Raw genomic sequence first — 14,188 nt, 5'->3', positions numbered from 1 at the left:
GATGGGAGGGATTGGGGGCAGGAGAGAATGGCATCAACGACTCGATGGACATGGGTTTAAGTGAACTCCTGGAGTTGGTGGTGGACAGGGAGGCCTGGCGTGCTGCGATTCATGGGGTCCCAAAGAGTCGGACACGACTGAGCGACTGAACTGAACTGACTGAATAAATTAAGCTAAGAACAGAATTTTTTACTATACTTTGATGTATAAATGCACCTCAATTCCATGTCTTAAGTAGTAATACTTCTAGTTATTCCTAGATTATATGTAGGTTTTGTTTTCTAAATATCCTCCTTGAAAAGAGATTTTCATAATAGTGCTCTTGCCACGAAAATGTTTGATTTCAGCTTAGAAAGCACCTACTCTATGTCTAATATACTAAGGAAATGTGAAATGGAAAATTTTTAATATTTATAACTGTACAGAATTCTTGTAGGTTGCTGAATCATGAAGTAACCAAATAAACTTTATTATTCAAATGAGTTTCTTAAGAATATAAATGCATAATATGACTTTTCGAACTTGTTAAACTGTAAAGAGCTACAGCAATTTCGTAATATGAAACAGTGTGTATAAAACTATGTAGCATAAAATATTTAGCTGCTTGCCATGTACCATGCTGTGCTAAGTCTCTTCAGTCACGTCTGACTCTTTTGTGACCCTGTGAGCTGTAGCTGGTCATGCTCATCTGTCCATGGGATTCTCCAGGCAAAAATACTGGAGTGGATTGCCATTCCCTTCTCCAGGGGATCTTCCCCACCCAGGGATTGAACCAGCGTGTCTTATGTCTAACCTGCATTGTCAGGTGGGTTCTTTACCACTAGTGCCACATGGGAAGCCTCCCTATTAATAATGCCAGGAACTGTGAAAATGCATCACCTATTTAGTAAAAATGAAGGGAAGATACTTTCCAGATCCTGACAATACAAATCCTATATAGCTTTGAATGAAATCTATACTATTACATTTTTAAACTTAAAGTGCCAGGGAAGTATTGATATTTCATATTTTCACATTTTCTTAACGGACTGACTTCTGAAAAAGAATGAGACCTAACATCTTATTTTGACAGATTTTTCATTGTTTTGTGCACATATTTGCTTTATGACTTTTAATCCATTTTGACTCTTTTTAAAATACTCCTCTTTGTTTAATATTTTTTATTGGTGAGAAGAACTGAGTTGACTCTACCTGAAGATAATGGTGAAAATATTAATATACTAAAGTGACATCTATCATAATAATGAGAAGTTGTGTGTTAAATGACTCTAAAACTTTTATTCTTAAGTTACTACTGTTCATTCCGAGCTAATGTCTATTTTTTTTTCCCCCATGCTCTTCACTTTCTCATTTTCCAGACAGGTGCTAGGGAGATCTTTTAAATAATCATCACTCATATATCAGTCTCCTACTTAAAACTATTCAGTGATGTTTCAGTGATGTTAGGATAAATTCCAGTCTTCTTTTCTCAGCTTATGAGGGCCCATCTGATTTGGTCCATACTTTTCACATACACTTCATTCATCATCAACACTGTCCTTCATTCTCTGTGGTCATTCTGGCCTTCCTTCTGTCCCTGGAGTACACTTTTGCATGTGCAGTCATCTATGCCTGAAACCGTCTGCCCCTAAGTTATCCTAAAGATGCTTTTTCCCTCTGATCTTGCCTGGAATGTCATGTCTTCAGTGAGGACTCTGGTAACCACCCATGGAAAATAATATTCTCCCACAAATCATTATCATATCACTTTTTTTTCCTCTTTTAGCTTTTTCGTATAGCTCAGATTTTCTGTTCAGACATGTAATTGTTGCTGTTTCCCCACAGTCATATGGAGGCTCCCTGAGAGTGGTGCCTCTATCTGTCTTGCATACTGTATCATAGGCTTTTAATTCATATTTATTGAAATAAAGAGTAAAAGTTGCATGTTAGAATGCTGTGTAAATCCTGATGCATATCCAAATATAAGATGCAAGTATTAACTAAGCAACAGTCAGACAAATCTTTTGTATGTTTGTCCTGGTAAGCTGGATAGAAGCATATGTGATGTGTGAGCATGTGCCGTCATTAAGTATGAGTAGATCAGTAGTCACCCACGTTCACGGGGCACACATTTTGATATTGATTCATTTTCAACCCACTGTGCATCTTCTGTGTTGGAAATAATTAGAGCCTGTGAACTGAAGTGAAGAAAACATTTATAATGCTGAATAACCCAAAGTGAAGACAGGGGTATCTAATTAGTCTTTCTTGTGACAATCTTTTTTTGGATTAGACTTTGAAAAGTCTTAACAGTGGTGCCTGTGTCAGCGACTCTGCTGATAATTAATGGTGTTCGTCATACACCTACACACATTCCCTCCAAAATATCCTTGTGTAATGCCATTACGGGAAAGAACAATTTCAATTAGAGAGGAGAGCTTTTGAAATGTATATATCATGTGGTCTATTGTGAGAGATGTGTCCTACTATAAAAGATTAAAAAATCTCTGATAGAGCATAATATTGTATGTAACATGCCTGGTATATTGTTTAACAAAACATTTTATGGATACTTCATCAGGACATGACTTGATTTAAGAAGCAGGACTAGCATTCACGCACGGTTTCTTTTTTTGAATCCGTAAGATGTTTTCCCATACTATTTTCACCTAGTCACAAGCTTATTAACTTGGGAATGAGGTGACAGGGCCTTTGTCTTTGAATCTTGCAATTATAATTAATAGTTAAAGGGAAGCAGAAAGGTTATATTCAAAGTTTAAAGTAAAATGACTTTGTGGCACGTAGAGTAGGTACCAGGAAGATATTAAGTGGGAACTCATTATTCTTATTAATTAGAACTTTGGGAAGACATCTTGAGAAGAAAAGTTATTTTATGGTATGTTACAAGAGAGACACCTATTTGTGGACAGAACTTTGATAGGAACTATGCCGTCTTCATCTTGGCATATCCAGGGACTAGCAGAGGCCATCCCCAGTGACCGGCAACTACTTGATGCCAGTTGTATATATGAAGGCAGGGAGAAGGGGTCATTGTGTACATATTCTCCACTATACTCCTCAATGCATTCCTAAAATCTACACTATGAAAGAAACCACTGTAAATTTCCTTATGTTTGTGTGTGAAAGGATTCTGTGTGGAGCCTGCACTTTTGGCAGAGGATTTAATGTCAGATAAAATACAGTAATGTCTGGTGTCTCTCAAAACCACATGCAAACATAATTTTTCTCTAAATGTTTACAGTTTTAAAGACTAAATGTACTACTTATGATCTTTATAAGATATATGTGTGGATTATAGACTTTAACAACATGAAGGGCCAGGCTACAGTGAAGTACAATAATGTCCAGTAATAATAATAGACTGTGTGGATCACAATAAACTGTGGAAATTTCTGAAAGAGATGGGAATACCAGACCACCTGACCTGCCTCTTGAGAGACATATATGCAGTTCAGCAAGCAACAGTTAGAACTGGACATGGAACAACAGACTGGTTCCAAATAGGAAAAGGAGTACATCAAGGCTGTATATTGTCACCCTGCTTATCTAACTTATATGCAGAGTACATTATGAGAAATGTGGGGCTGGAGAAAGCACAAGCTGGAATCAAGATTGCCAGGAGAAATATCAATAACCTCAGGAGAAATATCAATAACCACCTTTATGGCAGAAAGTGAAGAGGAACTAAAGAACCTCTTGATGAAAATGAAAGAGGAGAGTTAAAAAGTTGGCTTAAAGCTCAACTTTCAGAAAACTAAGATCATGGCATCTGGTCCCATCACTTCATGGCATCCGGTCCCATCACTTCATGGCAGATAGATGGGGAAACAGTGGAAACATTTGCTGACTTTATTTTTCTGGGCTCCAAAATCATTGCAGATGGTGATTGCAGCCATGAAATTAAAAGACCCTTACTCCTTGGAAGGAAAGTTATGACCAACCTAGACAGCATATTAAAAAGTAGAGACATTACTTTGTCAACAAATGTCCGTCTAGACAAGGCTACGGTTTTATCAGTAGTCATGTATGGATGTGAGAGTTGGACTATAAAGAAAGCTGAATGTCAAAGAATTGATGCTTTTGAACTGTGGTGTTGTAGAAGACTCTTGAGAGTCCCTTGAACTGCAAGGAGATCCAACCAGTCCATTCTAAAAGAGACCAGGCCTGGGTGTTCACTGGAAGGGCTGATGTTGAGGCTGAAACTCCAATACTTTGGCCACCTGATGTGGAGAGCTGACTCATTGGAAAAGACCCTGATGCTGGGAAAAGATTGAGGGCAGGAGGAGAAGGGGACGACAGAGGATGAGATGGTTGGATGGCATCATCAACTCGGTGGACATGGGTTTGGGTGGACTCCGGGAGTTGGTGATGGACAGGGAGGCCTGGCGTGCTGCAGTTCATGGGGTCGCAAAGAGTCAGACATGACTGAGCGACTGAACTGAACTGAATAATAATAGCTAATATTTACAGAAAGCTGGCCATGTTGAGATGTTGTTCCAACCACTTTCCATGTATCAGCTTATCCTTACAATACAACCCCTTATGGTCACCCTTTTAATATTCCCCCTTTACACAGATAAGGAAGCTGAGGCTGTGGAGATTGAATGTCATTTGCTAGTCAATAAGTGCTGCTGCTGCTGCTGCTAAGTCACTTCAGTCGTGTCCGACTCTGTGTGACCCCATAGACGGAAGCCCACCAGGCTCCCACATCCCTGGGATTCTCCAGGCAAGAACACTGGAGTGGGTTGCCATTTCCTTCTCCAATGAGTGAAAGTGAAAAGTGAAAGTGAAGTCGCTCAGTCGTGTCCAACCCTTAGTGACCCCACGGACTGCAGCCTACCAGGCTCCTCCATCCATGGGATTTTCTAGGCAAGCCAATATTATAATCTAGGCAGGCTGGTTTCAAAGTCTCTGTCTCTGCACTAGGATGATATTCACTGAGTTTTCATTATGTGTCTAAGTCCTTCACTTAGAACTAAGGAAGTGCATTTACTTCTCAACTCACAAACCTGTGAGGGCAATAGTATATTTCCTTCTATACATGTTGGAACTATGTCTAACATGTAAAGATCATTTAATGGACAAAGTACCTTATACTTTTTAAATAATAGAGTATCAATGTTTGACTGAAACTAATCCAGAATGGTTAGGGAAAAAAAGTGTCATGTAGATAAGAGCTACATGTCTCTTTAAAAAGAGATAGTGCTGGAAAAGAGATACATACACAAAGAAGCCATAGAGAATGATTTTTTGGGCTCCAGAATCACTGCAGATGCTAATTGCAGCCATGAAATTAAAAGACGCTTACTCCTTGGAAGGAAAGTTATGACCAACCTAGATAGCATATTAAAAAACAGAGACATTACTTTGTCAACCAAGGTCCATCTAGTCAAGGCTATGGTTTTTCCAGTGGTCATGTATGGATGTGAGAGTTGGACTGTGAAGAAAGCTGATCGCCAAAGAATTGATGCTTTTGAACTGTGGTGCTGGAGAAGACTCTTGAGAGTCCCTTGGACTGCACGGAGATCCAACCAGTCCATTCTAGAGGAGATCAGTCCTGGGTGTTCATTGGAAGGACTGATGCTCCAATACTTTGGCCACCTCATGTGATGAGTTGACTCACTGGAAAAGACTGATGCTGGGAGTGATTGGGTGCAGGAGGAGACGGGGATGACAGAGGATGAGATGGCTGGATGGCATCACCGACTCGATGGGCATGAGTCTGAGTGAACTCCGGGAGTTGGTGATGGACAGAGAGGCCTGGCGTGCTGTGATTCATGGGGTCGCAAAGAGTCGGACACGACTGAGCGACTGAACTGAACTGAACTGAACTGAGTAGGTTCAGTTCACATGCAGTTCAGGTGGTGTGGGGGGAGCTGCAACATAGAAGGGTTCAATAGAACCTGTAGAAACACTTCCAAACTGATTAACCACCAACAGGTTTGTGTTTATATTGTTTCCTTAACTTCCGCAAACAGCTCCCCGCACAAAAGTCATTTTGGAAACATCTTTCAAAGTTTGTAAAGATGTCAGTGATTTTGGTTATCTTCACTTAAAGAGGGTAATTTATCATCTAGTCAAGTGTACATGTATCTGCCAGGAAAGCTGTGACCAACATACATCACACTCAGGAGCTTCAAGGATTTGGTTTGCTTTCTATGTGTGCTTTAATGTAGGATTCATTTCAACCTGACATTTTTTTCTTTAACCTCTCATCATATTTTTCTTCTAATTAAGTTCTATAAATGTATCCTCTCCCCAGTTTGAGCTGTGATAAATTCCTTCTCTGAATTGGCCTTCTGAAAGTCACAAACCAACATTATGATGAATTACAAAATGAATAATTTCCCTTCTACCATGTTTATTTTGAGCAGCAAAGTGCTGGAGAAAAGGGAAATTTTTTCACTCAAAAGAAAGCCCTGCTCACAGTGGTTACGTGTCTGTGAGTTAAATAGTTCCAACACTAACTGACCCCATTATATTTCCAAAACTGGATAGGTCTAATGGAAGGACATGATTTTTCAGCTCAGAATTTGGGGATTTAAAGATATTCTTGGAAGGAATCCAAAATGAGAAAAAGTGTGCTTTCATGTAAGCCCTAGAGTCACTCATGTAGGTATGGACTGAGACCGTGGTTTCTTTGGGAAATTGATTTCCTAAAGTCTATATCGCAGAAGAAAGGAACAATGTCATTCATACAATGGGCTATGGGAGATATGAACATGTAGTTTTTTTTTTTAAGGCCCTATTTATTTCACTTAATTATACATGCAAGTAAATTCATTATGTCTTTGATGTGAGACAGCTGTGTTGAAACTGAACAACTTGCTGCTAATATTTAGGCCAGTATTTTAATACATGCTTAACACAGGATACATTTGTTCCCTTTACATTGGAAGGCACAGATGAAACTATATAAATAAGATTAAAGTGTTGCCATAGATAAAATATCAGGCATTAACATTTTAGTCTCTTGATTTTCAAATGGTTTAGCGTCAATATTTAAATAGCCACAATAATCATAGTCTGGTTCAAATAATACTGCTTAATGTGTTAATCATTAATTTTACATACTTCTTTCTCAGTTCCCTCTATGCCTTTATAGAGTGGGAATTGCCTCTTGCATCCTGAATTCATTACTGTGATTTGTGTACTGTGCCTTGACTGAAGCCAATTTAAGTGGCATTTCAGTGTGGAATTTGAGCTCCTTTGCTTTTCGTAGAGAGGAGCTCATGGATTTGTTTCTTTTATAGAATTTATTATAGAACTATGATAATGTGGTTATGATTTATGATCTATTCCTGGATAGTATCTGAGTTAAGATATACTATAGTCTGAAAATAAGTTTGATTTTATATATTGTAATAAGTGTGGCTACTGGTCCAAATGTCTGAACACCAAATTTTCATTGGCATAACTTCTCCTCCCTGAATGAAAAACCAGAACTATTATTTCAAACCAGAATTAGACATGAACATTCACCTAAATCAACCATCCCATTTTTCAGATGAGGAATCTGAGATCCTGTGAAATTAATTAGGTTGATGACATTCAGGAAGGTATAAGTTAGGGCTCTAGCCAGGAGGTTGAACCTGGCTCTTCTGACTTCTGAGCCAGCGTACTGTAGCTGTCCTGCCAGGCTGAAATGGGTAATCACTACCATTTCATTTATTCCCCGTATGAAGCCATTCACTGTTACCTTCCCTTAACAACCTTTTCTTCTCTTTCCCTGTGTAGCATCGTCTTGCACCCTCACAAAGACCTCCTTGTCTCCTGTGGGGAGGACCGTGTCTGGAAGATGGTGGGGCTCCCCAAAGGCAACGTGCTTCTCACAGGCTTGGGCCACACTGACTGGCTTTCAAACTGCTGCTTCCATCCCAGGTCAGTGCACACAGCTCTCAGAGCTAGGCTTATCTCTCTAGGAATGCACTTGTTTACTCTGTGTCTTCACTGTGCTGTCTTTTTTTTTTTCTTAAACCACTTATTGAAGTAAGAATAAAGGTATATATTTAATGTATACAACTGATAAGTTTGGAGATAAGTATACCTCCTTGAAATCATCACTGCTGTCTATATCATAAACATACCTATCATCTCCAAAAGTTTCCTCCCATCCACTTTATCTTATCATCATCATTATCCTCAAAACACTTAAAGATTTGTTAATGCTGGTGGCTCAGTGGTAAAGAATCTGCCTGCAGTGCAGGAGACTCTGGAGACTCAGCTTTGATCCCTGGGCTGGGGAGATCTCCTGGGGAGGAAATAGCAACTCATTCCAATATTTGTGCCTAGGAAATCCCATGGACAGAGGAGCCTGGTGGCCCACAGTCCATAGGGTCACAAAGAGTTGGACACAACTGAGCTACTGACCATACACGCACAACCTGTGATCTACCCTCTTCAGCAAATTTTTAAGTATTCCTTAAGAATTGTTAGTTGTACGCTCTATGGTATACAGTAGATCTCTAGGACTTAACTCATCTTATATAAATGAAACTTGAAAGTTTATACTGCCACTTTCCTGTCTGCAATCCCACCTCTACCACTGAATTTTGAAACTTGTAAATAAATGCTCCTTTGGCTTTCATTATATCGACTTTAGATTGATTGCTTTTGATATTCAGTACATGTAAAACTTAATCCACATTCTGATGCATTTAAGAAGAGTAATGAGCTTCCCAGGACAAGCTTCAGAAACGCTCTTTGTCCTCATAAACCCTGACAAGGCACATGAATTTCAATAATGCATAGCAGTGTTTACTTTGCCTCTGATAATCTTGCATGTTTTCCGTTTAGAATTAAGTTATCTACCAAAAAGGATCAGGAGGCAGTGATCAACTCCTTTAAAAATTCAATGATACTTAAGATATAAAAAAGAAAAGGGAACAAAGCAGAACTGAAGGCATTGAGCCCTATAATTTTTAAGATTCATTTAATTTTTGTACCAAAAGAACTAGGGCACAGAAGGAACGAAACACATACACATTTTTCTGGTGGCAAGAAGTACTGCCCACTGTTGTTTGTGGTCAACTCTTATCCCTAATCCCAGTGGTCTTCTCTTATCATTATTATGCTTAACATTTGTAAACACTCCTGCATCTGGCTCTTTCTAACAGTTTCTGGTCTAATTATTCTTGGATACATGTAGTTCTTAGTGAAACTTCTGAATGGCACCATTGGGAAAATTTGTTCTTTGGAGAACTTTATTTTTTGTTTGCACAAAACTTTTTTTCAAAAAGCATCTTTGTCTTATCCTTAGTATAAAAGTCAGTGAAATTACATTGAAATAAGAGTAAACTAAATTATTCAAAAATTTGTGTCTTAATGAGAAGAGTAAACTAATTTTTCAAAAATATTTTTGAAAGTGTTTTTAAAATACAACTTTAGTGCTGGATGTTTGGATTTAATTTTTGAACGTATAATGCATTAAATACCTGATGTGTGGATAAACAGATCTGCACCACCTCATACCTCTCAGGAACATAAAGCCCATCTTGCAAGCAGAGACAGCACAATTAGAAGTGTAGTGTATCACTTACACAGCTGCTGGGCATACTAATCAGATTTCCATAGTATCCCGTCACCATGACAACCTGTGACTCTGACATTTTCTTATTAATGTTTGACTAGCACATGGTCCTTTTAATAGATTTTCCTACTTTTCCACTCAATTACTGAAATTAAAATGAGGTGAAAAATATCATTATTCACTCTTAGTATGAGTTTGCATTTAGTACTTTCTTTGGTAGAATTTTAGTAAAATGTAGGCATATTGCTTTTTTCCTAGTGCATGTGGGATAAAAATAATGGGAGAAAATACATTTAGCCATGTGTGTTTTAAGTGAGAGATAACGAATAACAAGTGTTCTATTTGCAGAATTGACAAAAAGTAATGAATGTTTATTAGAAACAACATGAAAGCTCTTTTTTATTTGGGATAGGGACCATTTCTCAAGAAGTTTATATTTCAGGCCTGAGACATTTTATAATGCTTAATATATGTAAATCAACACTAAGGACCATACATTATATATAAATATATGCATATATGTGTATATAATATTTATGTCTAAAAGCTGTTGAGGTTCCTGCTTTCTGAAATTTGTGATACTTGATTTTTATTTTTGCTTAGATAATCTGGTCAGTAAAAAAATAATTTATTTGTTAAAGATAATACTTTTCCTGTTTATATACTTATCTATAGTCAAATAATCCAATATAAAATAAATTTGATTCAAATGTGACACTAATCTGTAGTTGGATCTTTGATGAATAAATGCAGACATAGTCTTCCTCAGAGCCCATTTTGTGATCAGTTTGATGTTACTCCCATGGAAGAGGTTCAGAGCAGACACATTACACAGTGTTGCCTGCCTAATTCCTCTGCTCTTCACATAGAAAAATAAACCTGGACATTTTCTTTGTAATTTTTAATTCTGGATGTCCCCAGTTGGGTATTCTATAACTTCCAGCTAGATGTATTCCTGATTACTACGACATTGATGCCACTGTCTCTCCTGTCACAGTAACGTCTGTCAGATTTCTTTTAGGGATCAAACTTACTTAATATGAGAGTGGGATATTCGCTGAGTGACTCAAACCAGTCTTAGGCATCCTATTTTCCTTGTCATAATGGACATCTTCAATACCTAAACAATAAATACAACGGTCATGATAATATCAGACAAAAGATGAGTAACAGAAAAAAATAAACTGGGAGGGCAACTAATTATCACTTAAGGATCAGATAATATGATATTGAAATATATAAAATAAAGCTCTTAGAAATACTGCTGCTGCTGCTGCTAAGTCACTTCAGTCGTGTCCGACTCTGTGCGACCCCATAGAAAGAAGCCCACCAGGGTGCCCCGTCCCTGGGATTCTCCAGGCAAGAACACCGGAGCGGGCTGCCATTTCCTTCTCCAATGTGTGAAAGTGAAAAGTGAAAGTGAAGTCGCTCAGTCGTGTCCGACCCCCAGCGACCCCACGGACTGCAGCCTACCAGGCTCCTCCATCCATGGGATTTTCCATACGGTAATCAGAGTCAAATATTTCAAAGCAAACTAGTTTTTAATCTGTCAAGTAAACAAAATTACAGTGGAACTAGAGAAATTAATAGCAAGTGTATTTAGTAGTATATACTGAACTTCATCATAAACTTTATACATTGAGATTATAGATTCTTTGAAATCATTCATTATTAAGTTTTTAAAAATATATAAATCTTAAACATAAATAGATTCTTCAGAATAACAAATGTACAAACTAAAATTTGTGAGCAAGATTCAATAGTAAAAGAAAATAGCAAATCCATAACTAAAATATAATAAAATCTGAATTGTTAAAAAGCAAATAAATGAATGTTGCGTCAAAGAACTATAATATCATTACCTAGCTGATAAACAATCACAAATACAATAATATAAAACTTATGAGATGTAACCAGAAATGCATTTAGAATAAAACTTGTCCATTTAAAAGCTTTATCTTTAAATGAAAAGAAGAAAATAAGTGAATTATTTAAATTAAAAGGAAGCTCCAATACTTTAGCCACCTCATGGGAAGAGATGACTCACTGGAAAAGACTCTGATGCTGGGAGGGGTTGGGGGCAGGAGGAGAAGGGGACGACAGAGAATGAGATGGCTGGATGGCATCACCAACTCGATGGAGGTGAGTTTGGGTGAACCCCGGGAGTTGGTGATGGACAGGGAGGCCTGGCGTGCTGTGGTTCATGGGGTCGCAAAGAGTCAGACACAACTGGGCTCAACTGAACTGAACTGAACTGAACTGAAATATACAGAAGCAGAGAATGGATAAATGAAAAGTAGAAATGAATGAGATAGAATAAATAGTAAATTCATATTAATTAAAAGGTTTTTTAAAATAAGAAACTAAAAATATAAGCCTCTATAATAAAACAAGTAGATAACTCAAAAATTGCTGGAAAAATACATGTAGTAAACATAAATATAAGCCTTAGCAATTTGGAAAGAGTTAAAACCACATATTCAGAAACAAAAAAATATATACGCTTGGAATTTTTTATAAAATAATAGATTTCTATGAAAATAAGCATCACCAATACTGAATCAAGATGTAACAGAAACCCAGACTAGATTAATAATGAAGAAATTTGAGTTCTAGAAGTTCTTCTTTTCATTCCGATTTCTGCAGTTTTATGACTGAGTTTTAAAAACTTTATTTAAAAAGACAGAAGAAATCAGTCAATTTTTAGGTTCACTGATTTTTCTGAAGACAAGAAAAAATTGAAATTGTGTTGCTAATTTTATAAATACAGCATAAACATTTCTTTTTTTTATAAAAAAATTTTTTTTTATTTTTATTGGAGGCTAATTATTTTGCAATATTATATTGGTTGGTTTTGCCATACATTGACACGAATCCACCCTGGGTGTACATGAGTTCCCCCTCCCGAACCCTCCTCCCACCTCCTTCCTCCCCTTATCCTCCCTCTGGGTCATCCCCGCATACCAGCCCCGAGCATCCTGTAACATGCACTGACCCTGAACTGGCGATTCGTTTCACATATGATAATATTCATGTTTCAATGCCATTCTCCCAAACCATCCCACTTGCACCCCCTCCCACAGAGTCCCAAAGACTATTTTATACATCTGTGTCTCTTTTTCTGTCTTGTATACAGGGTTATCATTTGAATCATTCTAAATTACATATATTTGCGTTAGTATATTGTACTGGTATTTTTCTTTCTGGCTTACTTCACTCTGTATAATAGGCTCTAGTTTCATCCATCTCATTAGAACTGGCTCAAATGCATTCTTTTCAATGGCTAAGTAATACTCCATTGTATATATGTACCAAAGCTTTCTTATCCATTCGTCTGCAGATGGACATCTAGGTTGCTTCCATGTCCTGGCTATTATAAACAGTGCTGCAATGAACATTGGAGTACCTGTGTCTCTTTCAATTCTGGTTTCCTTGGTGTGTATGCCCAGGAGTGCGATTGCCGGATCATATGGCAGTTCTATTTCCAATTTTTTGAGGAATCTCCACACTGTTCTCCATAGTGGCTGTACTAGTTTGCATTCCCACCAACAGTGTAAGAGGGTTCCCTTCTCTCCACACTCTCTCCAGCATTTATTGCACATATACTTTTGGAGAGCAGCCATTCTGAGTGGTGTGAAATGGTATCTCATTGTGGTTTCGATTTGCATTTCTCCGATGATGAGGGATGTTGAGCATTTTTTCATGTGTTTGTTAGCCATCTTTGTCTTCTTTGGAGAAATGTCTGTTTAGTTCTTTGGCCCATTTTTTGATTGGGTCATTTATTTTTCTGGAATTGAGCTGCAGGAGCTGCTTGTATATTTTGGAGATTAATCCTTTATCAGTTGCTTCATTTGCTATTATTTTCTCCCATTCTGAAGGCTGTCTTTTCACCTTACTTATAGTTTCCTTTGCTGTGCAGAAGCTTTTGATTTTAATTAGGTCCCATTTGTTTATTTTTGTTTTTATTTCCAATATTCTGGGAGGTGGGTCTTAGAGATTCCTGCTGTGATTTATGTCAGAGAGTGTTTTGCCTACAATCTCCTCTAGGAGTTTTATAGTTTCTGGTCTTACATTTAGCTCTCTAATCCATTTTGAGTTTATTTTGTTGTATGGTGTTCGGAAGTGTTCTAGTTTCATTCTTTTACAAGTGGCTGAACAGTTTTCCCAGCACCATTTGTTAAAGAGACTGTCTTTTTTCCATTTTATATTCTTGCCTCCTTTGTCAAAGATAAGGTGTCCATTGGTGCATGGATTTATCTCTGGGCTTTCTATTTTGTTTCATTTATCTGTATTTCTGTCGTTATGCCAGTACCATACTGTCTTGATGACTGTGGCTTTGTAATAGAGCCTGAAGTCCGGCAGGTTAATTCCCCCAGTTCCATTCTTCTTCCTCAAGATTGCTTTGGCTATTCGAGGTTTTTTGTATTTCCATACAAATTGTGAGATTATTTGTTCTAGTTCTGTGAAAAATATCGTTGGTAGCTTGATAGGGATTGCATTGAATGTATAAATTGCTTTGGGTAGTATACTCATTTTTACAATATTTATTCTTCCAATCCATGAACACGGTATATTTCTCCAACTATTAGTGTCCTCGTTGATTACTTTCACTAGTGTTTTATAGTTTTCTATGTACAAGTCTTTTGTTTCCTTAGGTAG

The 14,188-nt window shown here is 37.6% G+C and overlaps 1 protein-coding gene across 2 annotated transcripts in view; it reads left to right on the top strand.

Moving 5' to 3' along the window:
* The window catches only part of SPAG16 (sperm associated antigen 16), a 1,112,034-nt gene that overhangs the window by 497,259 nt on the left and 600,587 nt on the right, over positions 1-14,188 (top strand). For both annotated transcript variants that reach the window (XM_055398454.2, XM_088842002.1), the window contains exon 11: positions 7,738-7,881. In XM_055398454.2, coding sequence (XP_055254429.2) covers positions 7,738-7,881 — 144 coding nt within the window. The remainder of the gene's footprint in view (positions 1-7,737; positions 7,882-14,188) is intronic.

The sequence above is a fragment of the Moschus berezovskii genome, chromosome 2 (genome assembly GCF_049115385.1).
Source record: "Moschus berezovskii isolate FMDL1 chromosome 2, NW_MosBer_1.0, whole genome shotgun sequence".
NCBI lineage: Eukaryota > Metazoa > Chordata > Mammalia > Artiodactyla > Moschidae > Moschus > Moschus berezovskii.
The sequence above is the reverse complement of the archived record's forward strand: the minus strand, read 5'-3'. Positions and strand labels throughout refer to the sequence as shown.